The sequence below is a fragment of the Bos grunniens genome, chromosome 5 (assembly GCF_055505025.1).
Source record: "Bos grunniens cultivar Pamir isolate PY7600 chromosome 5, Bosgru_T2T1.0, whole genome shotgun sequence".
Lineage (NCBI taxonomy): Eukaryota > Metazoa > Chordata > Mammalia > Artiodactyla > Bovidae > Bos > Bos grunniens.
In genome coordinates, this window is record NC_141169.1 from 62,007,313 (window position 1) to 62,027,051 (window position 19,739).

At 40.4% G+C, this 19,739-nt stretch overlaps 1 protein-coding gene across 4 annotated transcripts in view; it reads left to right on the forward strand.

Annotated features, from left to right (window-relative positions):
• The window catches only part of CFAP54 (cilia and flagella associated protein 54), a 303,678-nt gene that overhangs the window by 266,903 nt on the left and 17,036 nt on the right, over nucleotides 1-19,739 (forward strand). For 3 of the 4 annotated variants that reach the window (XR_015163948.1, XM_086400813.1, XM_086400814.1), the window contains 3 exons: nucleotides 1,646-1,752; nucleotides 4,662-4,803; nucleotides 13,770-13,844. Coding sequence is in view for 3 of the 4 variants with exons in the window: in XM_086400813.1 (XP_086256939.1) it covers nucleotides 1,646-1,752; nucleotides 4,662-4,803; nucleotides 13,770-13,844 (324 nt within the window). In the remaining variant the exon portion in view is untranslated. The remainder of the gene's footprint in view (nucleotides 1-1,645; nucleotides 1,753-4,661; nucleotides 4,804-13,769; nucleotides 13,845-19,739) is intronic. The other variant, XM_086400812.1, reaches the window with a different exon arrangement.

The window sequence follows — 19,739 nt, forward strand, 5'->3', positions numbered from 1 at the left end:
AAGAGGATCTTCTAGATTCCTGCTTGGTTTTCTACATTCTGGGTAGGGGCTAGAGTGGGATAAAGGGATGCCTCTTGTTCAGAATACGGACTTGCACTTATCAATGTTTTCAATTCAGCATTTCATTCCTGGACTAATGTCCTTCCTGAGCATATATCTTCTTTTTCTAAAATTTTTAATTGGAGGATAACTGTTTTACAATATTGTATTGGTTTCTGCCATACATCAACATGAATCAGCCATAAATATACATATGTCTCCCCGCTCTTGAACCTCCCTCCCACACCATTCCACCCCTTTAGGCTGTCACAGAGAACCTGATTTGAGCTCCCTGCATCACAGAGCAAATTCCTACTGGCTATCTATTTTACATATGGTAACTTGTATGTTTCAGTGCTACTGTCTCAATTCATCCCATCCTCAGCTTCCCTCACTGTGTCCACAACTCTGTTCCCTATGTCTGCATCTCGTAGATCTTCTCTGATTTAACCTCAACAGTGAAAGAAGTTTGGGCAGCGTAGAAGAGGTAGAAAAGGAGGAAGGGAGTCTCCTGGTTGCAAGAGCTCAGAGAAGGGATGGGAGGGAGATTATTCCTGAGGTTGTTGGGGTTCTTGGTCATGCTTGTCATCAGCAGCCCCTCTGAGGCCAGGTGGGACACCACCTTTCCTCTCTGCTGACTCAGCTATGCTCTTCCAGGTGCTTTCACAGTGTTGCTTCCATCTCTCATCTACTTCATTTTCTCTTTTGCTTCTGTCTTTGTGAATTTATGACTTTAAGAAATTTTTTTTATTATTAATTCATATTGGGAGATTGCAGGATCTTAGTTCCCTGACCCCTCATAGGGATTGAACCTATGCCACCTGGGGTGGAAGTGCAGAATTCTAACCACTGGACTGCCAGGGAATTTCCCACATCCCTTTACTCTTACTTTAGTTTGACTTGAGAGGAACCAGAGATAAATGAATGCACTTAATTAGTCAATTTTGATTATCAACTCTGGGGTGCAGCGTTCTTATATCTAAAATGAAGGACTTAGAGCGGACCACCTCTAAGTTTCTCTGAATCTCAAATTCTATAAATTCATTATAAAGAGATGCCGTAGAGTATAGGCCTGACTCTAAGAACTGTCAAGAGGTCAAACATTAGGTAAATTACTAAAGCATGAGTCATTAGGAGACGTTTCATCTTAGAGGTGGGGGCTGAAAAATTGTGTGTGGATTGCACGCACAAAGAGAAGAAGAAGGGAATCGCCTGAGTGCACAAAAGTAGCCAAGACCACTGATGGGGAAAGGGGCATTTTGAGAAGGAACAGGAAACCAAGTTGGATATTTACCAGGTATATATTAGACTTGTTGCAGAGGACCTTCAAAGGCTAAATTTTAAACTTAACTGCAGTAAGAAATGTCAGTCTTTAAAAATAATATAATCTTAGTACCAACTAGCATTTATTTTCATCTCATAACCTTTGCACAATTCTTGTTCATATCATTTCTCTTTAAAGGGAATTGGGGGGAAAAGCCTCATTTTTTCTCTTTCAAAGAAAAGCCGTTTAAAGTATAATGACATTGTTTTGAGAGCCAATGCTGTAGTTTTTGAGGTGGAGTGTAATTTTGATGTCACATTTGAGATGTCTTTTCATTTACAGGTTTTATTGTTGTATGCATATAATATGAAGCCCCTGAATATTTCTGATGTTGCATCTGCTGCTTGCAACTGTGTGTACGTAGGCTCTTTCTGGGTTCCACTAAAAAGGCAAGTAAAGATGGATTATCTGCAATTCTAACCCTCTTTGCTGATATTTTCATAAGGTTGGCTGTTTCAGTAATATACAAGGTAAATCCAGGAGAACTTCTGGAAGACATTTTTGGAAGAATCTTCCTTTTACTTAGAGAAGTATGATATTTCAGTGGTTAAGAGCATGAACTCTGACTTCAGTCTTCTTTGGTTCACATGCCAGTGTGGCCTTCCCTATCTTAGTATCCTTGACCAGGCTACTTAACTTCTGTGTGCCTCAGTCTCTTTATCAATAAAATAAGAATAATAATAGGACCTAGTATTGCTGGACTATGTGTTGGAGTATTGTCCTAGTATTGTGGGGCTTCCCTGGTGTCTCAGAAGGTTAAGAATTTGCCTGCAATGTGGGAGACCTGGGTTTGATCCCTGGGTTGGGAAGATCCCCTGGAGGAGGGCAGGGCAGCCCACTCCAGGATCCTTGCCTGGAGAATCCCCATGGGTAGAGGAGCCTGGTGGACTGCAGTCCATGGGGTCCAGAGAGTCGGACACAACTGAGCAACTAAGCACAACAAATTGGAGTAACAGTTCTAGTACTTCATTAACAGATCACAGGGAGTACAAAGATGTTGTCTGTAGTTTTGCCTGTAGTTTAGGGTGTGTTTTAAAAATAACTTAATGTGACTCTGTATTAAGTTGTAATTAAGCCCAAACTCCATCCCCATCCCAGCCTCATCCTTCCGTCTCTGCCCAGTCCTATATGTTGGCCAATCCTATCTGTTCCCCCATCAGAAATCTCTGCATCAGCCACATTGTTTACCTCCCTCTTCATCCAACAGTGGATGGAGATTCTTAACTTTCGCTCATGCCTGGGTTCTGTCTCTTCTGATTTCACCTTATTCAGTTCCTTGTTTGTTTTCTTTTTTTTTTTCTTTGCTTAGTTAATTTAGTTGTGATTCCACTATTTGTTACTATTGTGACCTTAAGCCTAACCCATTCCATTTTCTCATTTCTGAGATGGAAATAATACTCTGCCTACTTTTGGGGGTTATTGTTGGGATCAAGTCAGACAGTATATGCATATGTGTTGCATGCATGTATAATATATGCATATACTTTGTAAAACCAAAAGCACTGAGCAGATGTCAAGTTTCTTCACGGCCTCCTACACCTGTCAGCCTCAGCTCCTCCCCCTATTCACCACCTACTAAGTGCTCAGTGAACAGAAACTTGGTGCTTTTCCATCCTTCTGAGGAGAGTCTGGTTCCTGCTTCCTGATTTCCATTTGGAAAGACTTCCTGGCCTCACCATGAAAGGGAATAAAACAAGAGATGTTTCAAGAACTGGCATACTTTTAATTATTCAGTCAACTTTCTTTTCCTTTTTTTTTTTTCGGTGAAATGGCAGAAAATCTTAGACATAAGACTGTGCTAGCACCACTAAGCCACAACACTGGGAAATCATGCTCCTACCTTTGTTGTCGTTCAGTCACTAAGTCATGCCCAATTCTGCTCTTACCTTGTACATCCAAAAGGTAGCAGGATTTATTTTTAGAACTGCGTGATGAAAAAGATTATAATTTCTGCAGAACAGAATGTAATGAAACTGACAGGATTCTTTTTTTTAAAAAAAAAACTACAAAATGCTCTTGATTTTGGTGTGTTTATGATCAACAGTTTAGTAGACTAAAGTTAGGGACATGTCCCTGTTACTGAGGCTCTTATCGGGGAAGGTAACTGACAAATGTTCATCTGATTCATCCCTTGGTGATACAGTGAAAATAGACTATTTCTCTCACCCCGGGTGGAGTTCCTTGCGTTCCTATGGGGGTCAAGATAAGGGCAGTCTATAGGGAGTTGCTCTTGTTAACCATCCTTTAGAAGGCAAAGTAAGAGGATGCTGTGGAAAACTGGGGAATTGATGTTCCTGCATTTGTTCCTGATGTCATTTTGGTTTTTCGCATAGTCTACTTCTTTTACATAAAAATTTACCTCCATCCCTGGATAGAGACCTGTGGATCCATGCACATTTATGCACGCACCTGTTCTCTGCATACCTGGATCCTAGAGTCACTGGGAGCCCTGCAGGTGGCTGTTTGCTTCCTTTCCCTGTTTCATTGCTTTTCCAGCTTCTGACCTCATTGACTAGTTAACTCCTGCCTTTGACACCTCCACAAGTCACTGGACTGTGACTCCAGAAGCTTTCTGGCCTCAGTGTAATTACCACTCTGTCCTCTTCCCTCACCCTTGGCTTTTGCTTTTTCTTCTTTCTTGATTCTTCTCCCTAACCCCCACTCCCCACATGATACACGTCACTGTGTGGGCTCCTTGATTGGTCTCTTAGAGCCATGGCTGACTTGTCCTAATTCTTAGCTTCAGACCAGCCAGCCAATTGGAGATGGTACTGAGTTTAAGCAGGAGTGGATCTTTTGTCACTACCTGGTGTTTCTTTGCCCAAGTAGATATTTATTTCCTTAATTTTCATCTTAAGCAATATTTTGGCTGTCTACATTCCTTTTCTCACTATGCCTTTGTGCTTATGCTGCTGTGCTTAGTCATACCCATTTCCTTGCAACCCCATGGACTATAGCCCACCAGGTTCCTCTGTCCATGGAATTTTCCAGGCAAGAATACTGGAGTGATTGCCATTTCCTCCTCCAGGGAATCTCTATTATGCCTTTGCCAGTTTATAATTATAAATCTGGGTATATAACTAAATCATAAACATCATACAGACAAGAATCACATCTCTTGGCTCATGTCTCTTGAATGAAGGAATAATTGAATGAGTGATGTTTGTTGGGGGGGGGGCGGTTGCCAGAAATCTAAGTGTTAAATAACTAAGGATTTATTTTACACATATTATTGATTCTGGGAATAAATGAATGCCTTTCTTTTAAAATAAAATGCATATGTGTTTATTATTTTTAGAGTTATTTCAGTTCATGAGAAACTATCTAATCTTACGCAAATTGCTGAAATATCATTGCCAACAACTCCTAAAGTTACTTCAAATGAAAATTTACATGAAGTAGAGGAAACAGAAGAGAAATCAATTGATGCAGAAATGGAAGTAAGTTAATGGAAAATTATATTGCAGGATGGATGCCATTATCCATAATCATTTAAATTATTTTTTACTTTGTCAGAGAAGAACGAAACGTAGATAACATTATCTACATAACTAAACGTAGATCATGTGGTTCTTCTGGCCTTTACTTTCTCTACTTAGAGAACCAAATATGACCCAACTTTTGGACACATAAGTAATGTTTTCTTCAAAGCTCTTCTGATACGAAGAATCAGATGGTAATGAAAACAAAGCCAACCAAGAGAAATTATTCAGATATCACCATGGCTCCTAAGAAACAATGCTCTATAGCTTTATAATGTTACTTTTAATTTTTCACTCTAAGTCTAATATTTGAGCATTTTTATTATGCAAATAATATGTGAAGAAAAATTAGAAAATATAGATAAGCATGTATCTTTCAGACTTTTTCTGCACATCTGTATTTTTCTAACTAGAAAAAAAGGCATATTATATTAACGTTATAGTGTGTTATTCATCTGATTACAGAGTTGAATGGTTTTGTGATGGAGTTCATGTTTTGGAGGAAAGGGTTATTTCTCTTTTATTCCTTCTGTGTCCTAAACCTGTTGAAAAATGCGACACAGGAAATGGATACTGTATATGGAGATGTCAAAACATCAGCATCATTGCTGATAAAACTGATTAGCAAACATGGCACTGGATCTATGGCCAAATAAGCTTATCACCATTCCACCCCTGAATTAGCCAGACTTGCCCACCTAGTTACACAGTTATCTAGCATACTTGTGTGACCATAGGATTTCCACCACTCCCCTCCTGCCCCTGGAAGGCTGACCACATGGAGGAGCAGAGAATAATAGTCCTGTAGGCAGGGTGCCTCCAAAAATGTAAGCAAAGATTGCTTTGATGGGGCTGAGCCTAGCACACTCTGTTGCTTTTCTCAGACTCATCAGTCAAATAAGTGACTCTGCTCTCCTGGCTAGGTCTGAAAGGAGCTACAAGTGTCCCTCCTTCTCAGGAGTGGAGTGGGAGTTCCTAATCCTCTATGGAAAAATGAGAGAAGCAGAGAATGCGTGTCCTCCCCTAACCACTTGCTCTTTGAATTTCCATTTGTACATTCCTCCAGTTTCTTGAGATATGTGTTCCCTAGTTACTGCAGCAACTTTTTTTGAAAAAAAAAAAAAAAAGATGAAATAGATGGACAAGGTTTAAATGAAAAGGGACAGTCTCCTGCCCAACATGTCCACAACCTGCAGTCCTGCAAGCAGTCCACTTGCAGCTCTTTCATCTGTTCCTTTTGTTATTTAGTTCCAAGTCTATAAATAATTTGCAGAATCAGTTGCGAAAAACAAGGCAACCAATACAACTTCAAATCCAAGTGAGTCCACTGGGCTCCACGGCTCCCCACACCAGCCTCCAGGCTAGCAGAGCACCCATTCTCTGGAGCATCTCCAGGCACTGGGCTGCGGCGAAGAAAGGGAGCACAGCATAGCCTGGTTCTGCAGGTTTACATCATGTCACTTCCTTTCACATGTCATTGGATGAATAATTCACAAGCCATGCCAACAATTCTGCTACCAACTTGGCAAGAGGAAAGCCAGAATAATGATGAATAATGCTACTGAGAGCCAAAAATAATTAGTTTTCTCCTTTGATGTATCAATTCCATATAGTATCTCTTGATTTTACTATTATGTGTAAGGACTTGAATCCCTTATACTTTTCAACTGTTCCTTTCCCCTTCCTTTCTAAATATTGTTATATCACAGAATTTAATTAAGCCAGCATTCAGTGTTTACATTATTATAACCCTCTAAACAGTGTTCACAGTTTAGAGGGTACTGTGGTTATTTTCCTTTCCTGTAGAAGGTTTGATTTTTCCTCTATCTGTCTTTTTTCTTAGCTTCTCTCTGATCATTACATGAGGTCTGTCATGTTCATCCATAAACTTTTTTACCCAAGCATAAATAGTTATGTCTCAACTCTTCTTTCCCTTCCTGGAGGCCCCTCTCTGACTCTGGTTAAGGACTGGTCACCCCCAATGCCGGTAGCACACCTCTAATTCTGGGACCTCCCTCTGCTGCTTTTCTGTTTGAATTCCCAGCCACTTGGGTCCCATATCTGTTTGACTTCTCTGTTAGCTTTTAGGATCTTTCGTTTATTTTTGAGCTGCTGAATCTTTTTTTTAATCACTTTTTGCTAGTTTGATATTTAATTGGTTACCAATAAGAAAACATTTTTAATTCTCAAAGAGTATGATTGGTATGGGCTCACTTTGTTTTCTTGTTTACCTCATCTTCACACCAATTATGGGAAAGTGCAAAATCTAGCAACTCTCCTGATCTTCAGAATATACACGTGGGTGTTTTTTGGTCTAAATTTACCAGTGACGTGAATGAGTGCATTTTTCCCTGTTGTGAAAGCACCAGTCCCGTAAGAGGATTATCAGGCAAGAGCAGTTAGTCTTTGCAAAGAAACAACTTTCCAGAGTTTGTATCACCTGTGCTCTGTGCCTACATTTATCATAGAACTGATAGCTTAGAATTTTAGTTGCACATCCTTTACAGGTCCCCAAATGTTATGGCACAAATTACCAGATGTTTAACGATAGTAATACTATCCTGAGAACTTACAATAAATCTCCTGGTAGATCAGATACCTCAAGCTCATGAGATTCATATACGTAATTCTTTTCCTAAAGTGCATTGTTGCCCTTTCACATCTGTTTTCAAGAACTCATTTTTAAACTTCTTTCATAAATCTCTTACAATCATAGTTTTTTAGTCATAGACCAAACTTAACAGGTTGCTGTCCCTGAGCCATAACCTAGACTACTCTTTGCTGAAATTGTCTTTGAATCCATTATTAGATAGTTCGTAAAAGGAAAGTGATTGTGTTTCTCCTGAACCCATTTGTCTTCCCAGCTGACATTGTCTGAGACAGGAGTTTGAGTGTCCATAGAGTAAACATTCTAGGTTGTGCCCTGCCACTCAGCTTTATACCAAGGGTTAGTCACCTAACCTTCCCTGGGACTAGTTTTCTCCTTGTCTCTAGCCATGATCTTTTCACTCAGATACCATTGAGATGAAGAGATGGCTCCTTGATGAGAATGAGTCATCAGAATTTCCCTGGGAGTCAGATGTCGGTATCAAGCTCATCCCCATGAGCCCAGCTCCTGAGTCAAGAAGTTGACTATGAATACAAACAAATTAGGAATAAACAGGGAAAGTGGGGGCATTTGGCAGGCAGAGGGGAGAATCCAGATGACCCACCTTGCCTGAGTCAAGCTTTGCATCTTGCTTTCATGTCCTGACTAGAGTGATATATATGAGTGGCTCAGTTCTTGAGGAAAATAAACTCCTTTCAGTCCTGATGTTCTCCTCTGTATTTTTGAGTTTGTTTTATTCTCCAACTTAAAAATGTTTCTTCAACTTTAATTAGGGCATTGTGAAATGTGTTCCAGTTCTGGTTGGTATTTATATATGCAGGAATGTCACAAAGTGAGGAAAAAACTAATATTTTTAGTGTAGGTGAATTAGCAAACAAATTAATTCACAACATTTGAAAGTTGTGAAATATAACATTTTCTTTTTTTCCAATATCCTAACCAACATGTAAGGGAAAAAAGCACCTAGGTTCTGAGTTATATCAAATACATTCCATTGACTAAAATCTGCTGGTTTGTTGTCATGACAACCTTCAGTTGGAGCTAATTAGAATTTAACTAGGACACTTGAAGAGATCGATTCTGGTTGGGAATTGGACAGGATTTCATAACCTCTGTAATCTAATATATTTACTTCTATCACAGTATAGATTTTTGCTGGGTTGTTAAACATAAAGGTTCAGAAAATGTGCCTTTGGTTGATATGGAGGTAGTGCATCTTGTTGATGTGGGAGGTAGTGCATCTTGTTATGTTTCTCATTCCCTTCCTTTTTTCTTTTTTTCTTTTTTCCCCTCCAAATCCCTATGGTCTGGAATAAGCCAAAAACTTGAGAACACAGATATTAATTTAAGATGTTTTGGGAGGGCTACAGAACAGGTGTTCCAGTCACTTCTGGCTTGAAAACATGTCCTTCTTCCAAAATGAACAACCCTGGCTCTGAATCACTGGGTTATTTTAACCTGTCATTCTTCGCTTTATGGGGAATCTTCAGAGCCTATCAGGTGCTTTAAAGCATAGGAAAGATACAAACCATTCTGATTTTAAGACAGAAACACCTTTTTGGAATGATAACAACATAGTAATACAAAAAGCCTAAAATATATTTACCAGGTCACCTAAAATGAGTTTAGTAAACATGTGTGGGACACCTGATTGTATAAGGCAATTAAAGTTAGTTAACATATCCCAAATATCAAAGTACTATGAAAACATAGAACAAAATACAAAGCATTAGCATGAATTAACACATTATTTTTGAGAGACTGGTATGTGCAAAAATTTTCTAGGCCGGAGGAGATAAGAACATACTGAAATCAGTACAATTAAGTCCCTGTCAGGAGGAGCTTAATCACTGGCTGAGTATGGTCATACGTACCCAGATGTTCATAATGAGCCCAGCTGCCTGGTGGCCCTTAGCAAGAAAAGTCTGCCATTCAAAGAAACATAAATTTAATATTCAAAACAGTTGAAAATACATCTAAATCTTCATGGAGCTTCTCATAAGAACATCTGAGAGGGAATCCTTTCATCATATACAGCATAACTTCTTTTAAATCTCCTTCTCCCAACTGTCTTGTTCTTCGTGCCTCCCTGGCTTCCATGGCTGCTCTCTAACCTCTGAACCTTTCCCTCCAGCCCAGGTGGTGCTAGTGGTAAATAATCTACCTGCTAATGCTGGAGATGGAAGAAATGTGGGTTCAATCCCTGGTTTGGGAAGATCCCCTGGAGTAGGAAATGGCAACCCACTCCAGTATTCTTGCCTGGAAAATGTCATGAACAGAGGAGCCTGGCTGCAGTCCATGGGGTTGCAAAGAGCTGGACATGACTGAGCAACTAAGCATGTACTCCCTCCAACTCAGTCTGCATGGAGTGTTTTGCCTCCTCTCAACTTTCCACTCTGGCTCAGCTCTTGATTATTGAAGTTGCCTTGTCTCTCTGACACGTTCCCGTTTTCCTGTTTCCTCCATTCTGAGTGCTACACTTACACAAAAGGGCAAGGTTGCTAGAATCCTTCTCAATGGGGGGACTGTTGATGGCAACTATTCTGATTTATCATTTAAACAAATCTCATTCACATAGGGTTGTGTGTGTGTGTGTGTTTAAAGAGAAAGCTGAACTAGACTTTGTGCTTCAGTAACTCAGGCAGCATTCTATTAGCCTGTAGACTGAAATAAAGACCATGTTTCTTTAAACCCCCAAATACCCTGTGCCCCCTTACTATTGCATGTTGTTTTGGCCATTATCTCTTTCTGTGTCTCTTCCTCTCTCTTGACTTTGAGTTCCTTTGCTCGGGGGTCTGCTCCATCTTTCGATGTTCAGTACCTCACCCGGTAACTGACACGTAGTGCCTCTTCAGTAGTTGCTCACGAAACTTCTCACTGGAGACCTGTGGAGAGCGCCTACTCCTGACCAAGGATCCAGCAGGAGACGACATGTGAAGTCATGGGGCTGGACGTTTTATCAGGGTGTCAGGGGTGCAGGGTGAATGTAGGACCCTGGGAAAGCAGGGCTGGTGAGGGGTGGGGGTTGGAGAAAGTGTGGCCAGCACCCAGAAGAGCATCCCCTGACCCATCCTGAGATTTGCTAAGATAACCCTGACGGCATGTGGAGGAGGGATGTGGGAAGCAAGAGTTTGGAGGAAGGAAAGCAATTTAGAATGTTTTTTTTTTTTTTTTTCTGTTCATAAAACTGATGAATGACCACAGGAACTTCAAAGTCAAAATGTTGGCTCTGTTAGTTTTGTAGTAACTCAGAGGCCCACCACTCATAGAATCAACAGATGCTCCTTCTTAAGGGGGAAATGGCAAATATTGAGCAAGAGACCGTCTGTGCCCTCCCGGCCCCCCTTGCCAACTGCAGCATCCCTCTGGCAGCCTTCCCAGGAATTGATGAGCTTGGTGCTTCCCTTGTCTTCATTTCTAGGCAGAAAGGTCACAGGAGGTCCCTCACAGCCCAGCAGCGAATCAGCCAGTTTCTGACACGTTTAAGTGGTCTACCTGAAATAACACCAAAGAAATAGAATGTTGTTGAGGCAAAATTTCTGTTCACTATGTGTTGAGACAGACCATGGAAGGCATTTATCAGGAAACATGGTGTCTCCATCTGTTATGTGAAATGTTTAATGATACAGACAGTGTCGTTTTGCTTGATAGCTCTTGATGAAATCATGACAGCGGCCCATCACAGCTATTATTGCAACCTTTTGTATAAAAAGAAAACATACTTTAACCGGTCCTAAGAACTCAATTAGAAACATAGAAATAGGTACAAGTAAGAATATGTAAGAACACACTCCGGGATGTATGTTGCCCCATCTAGTAGAGGGGACAAGACTGCAAAGTTCACCATAGAGACCTGGTGACCCCCGATGAGTGCTGGATGTCCTGCTGACTTCCATCCTTTCTGGTCCCATGAACACTGCCCTACTTCTGGTCATGATCGCTTCCTGCCCAATTTGAGAAGCCTCCTAGCTAATTTCATTCTCTTTTTTCTTCCTAGTCTAGTTAACCTTTAAACAGTGGCCAGATGGCCAGAATTATTAATATTTTCTTAAAGCAATCATTATCCCCTCAGTCCAGTGCCTCTCAATTTCCTAAGCAACAAAACCCAAATTCCTTACATTTACATGTCCTGTTATAAGTATACCTCTCAGTCTTATTCCTCACCACTCTTACCACCAAGCTTCCAATACACTTCCGTGGTAAAGACCATGCCAGGCTCTTTATGTTCCTTGAGTATCTGCTGTTACATTGCTTACATGGCTCCCTCCATCCTTGTCCCCATCCTCTGCCAGCTACTACTTCCTCATGTCTCAGTTCCCTTTCTCCAGGAAATGTTCCCTGTTCCATATACATATTACTCTCTCTCCCATCTCTAGGCTCTTATAACATGTCATAGCTACCCATTTTCTGACCATGCTCTACTTGGCATATTATTTAGTCAAGTATGAATCTATTTTTTTTCAGCTCTTATACACTTGGTGAGGATGGGGTCTGTTTCTTTATCTTTGTGCTCCACAGTGCCTAGTAGAATGCCTCAGATATATTTGTTAAAGTGAATAGAATTAGCTATAGCTTTGGAACTCCAAATTTTGATCTTTTCTATGTTTCTGCATTTGTTAAAACTTTAATATGAGTTCAATTGTTTCTTTATTTTAAGGCTTTTAGCCAGCCTTGGTGAGTGTTAATTTAAAAATGAATGCACTTTGATCATTTTCATATTTCTGGATGTTAGTACATGTACATATTAATACTACTGAAATAAAAGAAAATTGTTGAAAGATGTGAGCAACACTGTGAGATAAGCATAGTTTATCTCTGACAGTCTTATGATCATGACTCCTTTAGTTGTAAGTAAAGAACAACTATCAGTACTTACACTAACCCAAAGGAAATAGGTTTGATAAGGAGGCAGTGTTTGGCAGGGCATAGTCAGTAAGCTCTTGCATAACCAAGGACCAGGGACAAAATACAGTGGACCCCACAGAAAATGAAACTTGGAGAGTCAGGAGCCAAGAGTGCACACAGACCTACCGGGGCATAAGTTCTCCTTTATCTCTGTTTCCTCCTCTTACTCATTATACGTCTAGTCCATGGGCTGCCTTCTCCAACTCCTGTTGGGACCTCTCAGCTCATGCAGCCAGTACTGCTGATAGCGCTCTTCTGTTGTCTTTCCTTATGTAAAAATCACAATGATGGAGAATCTGATTGGTTGATCTTTCTTGGGTCCAGTGTCCATTCAGAAACACAGCTGTGGCCATACAGTAGGAGCTGCAGCAGTGTCTTCAACAATGGACTGAGGACGATACTGACTCTTCCTCTTTTTAAAAAATACTTATTGTATTGGTTTTGCCGTACATCAACATGAATCCACCAGGGGTGTACACGTGTTCCCAATCCTGAACCCCCCTCCCGCCTCCCTCCCCATACCATCCCTCTGGGTCATCCCAGTGCACCAGCCCCAAGCTTCCTCTATCCTGCATTGAACCTGGACTGGCGATTTGTTTCTTATATGATATTATACATGTTTCAATGCCATTCTCCTAAATTATCCCACCCTCACCCTCTCCCACAGAGTCCAAAAAACTGTTCTATACATCTGTGTCTCTTGCTGTCTCACACACAGGGTTATTGTTACCATCTTTCTAAATTCCATATATATGTGTTAGTGTACTGTATTGGTGTTTTTCTTTCTGGCTTACTAGCCTCTAATTAAAATAAATAAATTTAAATTAAAGAAAATAAAAATAAAAATATCCAAACAAAAAAATACTTATTTATTTGTCCTTGCCAGGTCTTAGTTGCAGCACATGGGACTTCACAACTAAGAGTTCACGTGCCACAGCTGAAAGATTCTACGTGCCACCACTCTCTTCCTCTTTATTTACACTTTCCAGTTTTTTTTTTTTTGTCAATTCCCAACTGTTCATCTTTTCTTAAATACTTTCTGAGATCCAACCCTCTTTATTCCAGGGCTCTCTTCTCAGAAGAAAAGTGGTCTTCCAAAATCTTATTTTGGTGTAAATTCCCTTACCTGTACCTCTGTAACATATGAATTTTAGTGGTGAATTTGCAGGAAAAAAATCCTAAAATAGTTTATTATTCATCATTAAATCTTATATTTTGTGGCTATTCTGTATCTTTCAAGTAACCATAATTACTTTAAAGATTGTGACCTCTGAATATCTCTAAATTTCATCCCGGGAATTAGGGTTAGAGAATGATGTAGCAAAAGACAAATGAGACAAATAATTTGTAACTAAAATACCCAGTATTTTACCAATAAGATCAACCTCACTATGTTGTCTTTTATTTCTAGAACATGATTATTGTCTGTTGCAATGAAATAGTATCTTTGTTTTTGGGTGATGAAATGGCAACTCCACTATCTGAGGTATGTATCTCTTTTAAAACTATATCTGATTCTCTCACAAGTATGTTGTTGCTATGGAAATGGAAATGCAGAAAACATCTATTATGAAAGTATCAAGGGCCTAACCCTCCTTAATTAATGTGAAAAAAGTGATAAACATGAATTTATAACAGCATGTTATTTTGGTTAGACATATTTTTTGTTAGAAAATAGTACAGAAAATTGTGAAGAGGATAATCTTAAAATCATCTCAAACCCTCCATTCAGAGAATAATCACTATTAACATTTTGGAGAATATCTTACATATTTTTCATATATAATTAGACTTTAGAATTTTTACATCAATGAGATCATTCTGCACACACATTTTTTAACTTTTTTTTTATTCAGCAATAGTGTTAATGGAGATATTTTTTGTGAAAAGTCTACCCTGTTCAATTTAATGCCTACATAATAGTTTCTTTTGTGTATTGTCATGTCAGGCTTTATTTATATAATTAGATCCTTATTCATGGATCTTGAAGTTGATGGATTCTAGTACATACTTATTTCACCCTTCTGCATTACTCATCCTCCACGTTAATTGTTAGGAATAGGATTTTAGAGTAAAAAGCATATACCCGTGGTCCCTGATTTACAGTGATTCAACTTTTGATTTTTTAACTTTACAATATTGTGAAAGCAATACCTATTCAATAGAAACTGTACTTCGAATTTTGAAATTTGAACTTTTCCCAGGCTAGTGACAATGCAGTCTGATACTTGTAATGCTGGGCAACAGCAGTGAGCCATAGCTCCCATCAACCACATGATCCCAAGAGGAAAGAATCCACACATGTAACAACCATTCTCTTTTTAACTTTCAGTACAGTACGCAATAAATGTGCGTAATAAGTATGCATAAGCTGCTGCTAAGTCACTTCAGTCATGTCTGACTCTGTGTGACCCCAGAGACGGCAGCCCACCAGGCTCCCCCGTCCCTGGGATTCTCCAGGCAAGAACACTGGAGTGGGTTGCCATTTCCTTCTCCAATGCATGAAAGTGAAAAGTGAAAGTGAAGTCTCTCAGTCGTGTCCGACTCCTAGCGACCCCACGGACTGCAGCCTACCAGGCTCCTCCATCCATGGGATTTGCCAGGCAAGAATACTGGAGTGGGGTGCCATTGCCTTCTCCATGCATAAGCTGCTGCTGCTAAGTCACTTCAGTCGTGTCCGACTCTGTGCGACCCCATAGACGGCAGCCCACCAGGTTCCCCTGTCCCTGGGAGTCTCCAGGCAAGAACACTGGAGTGGGTTGCCGTTTCCTTCTCCAGTGCATGAAAGTGAAAAGTGAAAGTGAAGTCGCTCAGTCGTGTCCGACCCTCAGAGACCACATGGACTGCAGCCTTCTAGGCTCCTCTGTCCATGGGATTTTCCAGGCAAGAGTACTGGAGCTACTCAACACTTTATTGTAAAGTTGGCTTTGTTTTAGATGACCGTGTCCCACTACGGGCTAATGTATGTGTTTTGAGCACTTTTAAGGTGTGTGCTAGGCTAAGCTCTGATGTTTGGTAAGTTAGGTATATTAAGGATATTTTTGACTTGAAATATTTTCAACCCACGATGAGTTTATCCATTTATTGTTTCTGTTCAGTTGGTCAGTCGTGTCTGACTCTTTTCAACCCCATGGACTGCAGCACGCCAGGCTTCCCTGTCCTTCACCAGCTCCTGGAGTTTGCTCAACTCAACTCCATTGAGTCAGTGGTGCTATCCACCCAACTTATCCTTTGCCTTGTCCAACTTGTCCAACTTCTCCCTCTTGCCTTCAGTCTTTCCCAGCATCAGGGTCTTTTCTAATGAGTCAGCTCTTCGCATCAGGTGGCCAAACTATTGGAGCTTCAGCTTCAGCATCAGTCCTTCCGACCAATATTCAGGATTGATTTCCTTTCAGTCAGTTCAGTCACTCAGTCGTGTCTGACTCTTTGTGACCCCATGAACTGCAGCACGCCAGGCCTCCCTGTCCATCACCAACTCCCAGAGTCCATCCAATCCCATGTCCATTGAGTCGGTGATGCCATCCAACCATCTCATCCTCTGTCGTCCCCGTCTCCTCTTGCCCCCAATCTTTCCCAGCATCAGGGTCTTTTCAAATGACTCAGCTCTTTGAATCATATTTCCTTTAGGATTGACTGGTCTGATCTCTTTACAGATCCACTTATTGACCCATTTATTGGGACATCACAAAGAGTTGGACACTTTTCACAACCCCTCCCTAAATCAAGAAAGATCTGTATACACCTTATTGTGGTTAACCATATATAATATAAAATTTATAATTTTAATCATTTCTAAAGTGTATATATCAGTGGCATTAAGTACATTCAAAATATTGTGCAAACATCTCCTCCATCCATCTCCACAGATTTTTCACCATCCCAGTTAGAAACTTTGTACCCATTAAATAATAACTCTCATTTCCTCTCCTCCCCAAGTTCCTGATAACCTCTATTCTACTATTTGCCTGTTCTGAATATTACATATAAATGGAATCATACAATATTGGTTTTTTGTGGCTAGCTTACTTCATTTTGACTTCCCAGGTAGCGCTAGTGGTAGAGAATCTGCCTGCGAATGCAGGAGACTTAGAGATGCAGGTTCAATCCTTGGGATGGGAAGATCCCCTGGAATAGGAAGTGACAACCCATTTCAGTATTTTTGCTTGGAGAATCCCATGGACAGAGGAGCCTTGTGGGCTACAGTCCATGGGCCACAAAGAGTTGGACATGACTGAGCCACCAACACACACACACTTGATTTAACACAATGTTTTCAAAGTTCATCCATGTTTTAGCATGTATCAGTACTGCATTCCTTTTTAAGACTAAATAATATTCCATTGTATGCATATACCATATTTGTTTATCCACTCTTCTGTGGATAGATGAACATTCAAGGTGTTTTTACTTTTTGGCTCTTGTAAATAATGCTACTATAAACATGAGTGTATACGTATCCAGGCATATACCTAGGAGAGGAATTGGTGGCTCATATAGTAATTCTGTGCTTAACTTTTTAAGGAACGCCCAACAGCTGCACCATTTCACATTCCCATCAACAGTGCAAGAGGGTTCTAAAATCTCCATTTCTTCACCAACACTTATTTTCTCTTTTTTGAAAATAGCCATCTTAATGGATGTAAAGTGGTACCTCATTGTGATTTTGACTTGCATTTCTCTAAAACTAATTTAATTGAGAATCCTTCATGTGCCGATTACCCTTTTGTATATCCTTGGAGAAATGTCTGTTCAATCCTTTGCCCTTTTTGAATGGGCATATACAACTTGGTGTATAATTGCAAATGGCCACCGGTTTTCTCTCCTACCTGCAGTAGTGAGAGGTCCAGTTTGCCCACATACCCATCCACACTAGTTCTCATCCTCTTTCTGCTCTCTCTCTCCCTCCCCCTTACACCCCTCCTCCCCTCCTCATCATTCTCTTCTTCTAACTGTTGTACATCTAACAAGTAAAAAATGACATTTTCAATTATTTTATATTTATTAACAGTAAGGCCAAATATAGTTCATATTTTGTTGGCAGTCCGTGTTTCTCCTTTTGTGGAATGGTGTTCATTCATGTAACTGATCAACAAATACACAGAGTGAGTTGCCTAGGTGTCAGGAACTCTTTTATAGACCCTAGAGAGCCTGCTGTGAACAAGCAACAAGGACCCCACTCTCTTGGAGCTGCTATTTTTTTTTTTTTTTGTGGAGGGAAACAGTAAATAAATAAATAAGATAATACCACACTTTGTTAAGCGCTATAAAGGAAAAAACAGAGTGAGATCTTAGAGTAGGGTTGGCAAACTGTGCCCAGTTGGCACAGTTACTTGGCCAACTGCCTGTTTGTAAATAAAGTTTTATTGGAACACAGCCATGTTCATTTGTTTACCAGTGGGTCTAAAGCTGCTTTCAAACTACAACAGCAGAGCTGAGTGGTTTTGACAGAGACCATATAACCCACTGAGCCTAAATCGTTTACCATCTGGCCCTTTACAGAAAAAGTATGCTTATCCCCATGATAGAAAGTAACAGAGAATGGGTCAGCAGGTTAGATAGGTGATAGGGGAGACTTCTCTTAGGAGATTATATTTTAGTAAGTCTTGAAACATTACACTGTGTCCCTACCACGAGTGCTTTGGCTTCTCTGGAGCAGGGGCGATGCTATCTCAATCTTTGAATGAATTCTTACAGTGCCTTGTACAGGACATGACTTGGTTAATGTTTCTGGAACTGAATTAAATTCTCTTTAATTTTCAATACCTGAAATTTAATATCTGATTTTTTTTCATCTAGCCATTCATTATTTTTCCATTTTTTTAAAATGAAGAACTTAATTTTTTATTGTGGAAATGTGTAGAATAACTGCAGCAGACCATTGGTAATTTAAAAATCAGGCTTAAATATAATTTTGTACAAACTGTGGTTTGCGAGGGCTTCCCTGGTGGATCAGATGGTAAAGAATCTACCTGCAATGCAAGAGTATGTCACAGCAAAAAATTGGTTTTTGAAGACACATGATTTATAACATTTAGGGGCTTTGGCTCCTGACAGACCTGGGTTGAAATCCCAGCCTTGGATCTTGTTTGACCCAAGGCAAATTATTTAACTTCTCTAAGCTTCAGTTTTCTCAGATATAAAGTGGGATAATAATACCAATAATGCCTCACAATCGTGAGGATTAAAGTAAATAAAGTATGTTAGTATTGGGAGTAGGGTCTAGTGCAAATAGGGGTTTCTCAGGTGGTGCTAGTGGTAAAGAACCCGCTTGCCAATGCAGGAAACCTAAAAGATGCATGTTCAATCCCTGGGTCAGGAAGATCCCCTGGAGGAGGACATGGTAACTCCCTCCATATTCTTGCCTGGAGAATCCCAAGTACAGAGGAGCCTTGTGGGCTACCATCCATGGGGTCATAAAGAGTCAAACATGACTGAAATGACTCAGCACAGCATCAGTTCAGTTCAGTTCAGTTCAGTCTCTCAGTCGTGTCCGACTCTTTGCGACCCCATGAATCACAGCATGCCAGGCCTCCCTGTCCATCACCATCTCCCGGAGTTCACTCAGACTCACATCCATCGAATCAGTGATGCCATCCAGCCATCTCATCCTCTGTCGTCCCCTTCTCCTCCTGCCCCCCATCCCTCCCAGCATCAGAGTCTTTTCCAATGAGTCAACTCTTCACGTGAGGTGGCCAAAGTACTGGAGTTTCAGCTTTAGCATCATTCCTTCCAATGAACACCCAGGGTTGATCTCCTTCGGAACGGACTGGTTGGATCTCCTTGCAGTCCAAGGGACTCTCAAGAGTCTTCTCCAACACCACAGTTCAAAAGCATCAATTCTTCGGCACTCAGCTTTCTTCACAGTCCAACTCTCACATCCATACATGACCACTGGAAAAACCATAGCCTTGACTAGACGGACCTTTGTTGGCAAAGTAATGCCTCTGCTTTTCAATATGCTATCTAGGTTGGTCATAACTTTCTTTCCAAGGAGTGTCTTTTAATTTCATGGCTGCAATCACCATCTGCAGTGATTTTGGAGCCCAAAAATATAAAGTTTGACACTGTTTCTGCTGTTTCCCCATCTATTTGCCATGAAGTGATGGTACCAGATGCCATGATCTTAGTTTTCTGAATGTTGAGTTTTAAGCCAACTTTTTCACTCTCCTCTTTCACTCTCATCAAGAGGTTTTTTAGTTCCTCTTCACTTTCTGCCATAAGGGTGGTGTCATCTGCATATCTGAGGTTATTGATATTTCTCCCGGCAATCTTGATTCCAGCTTGTGCTTCTTCCAGCCCAGCGTTTGTCATGATGTACTCTGCGTATCTGTTACATAAGTAGGGTGACAATATACAGCCTTGATGTACTTCTTTTCCTATT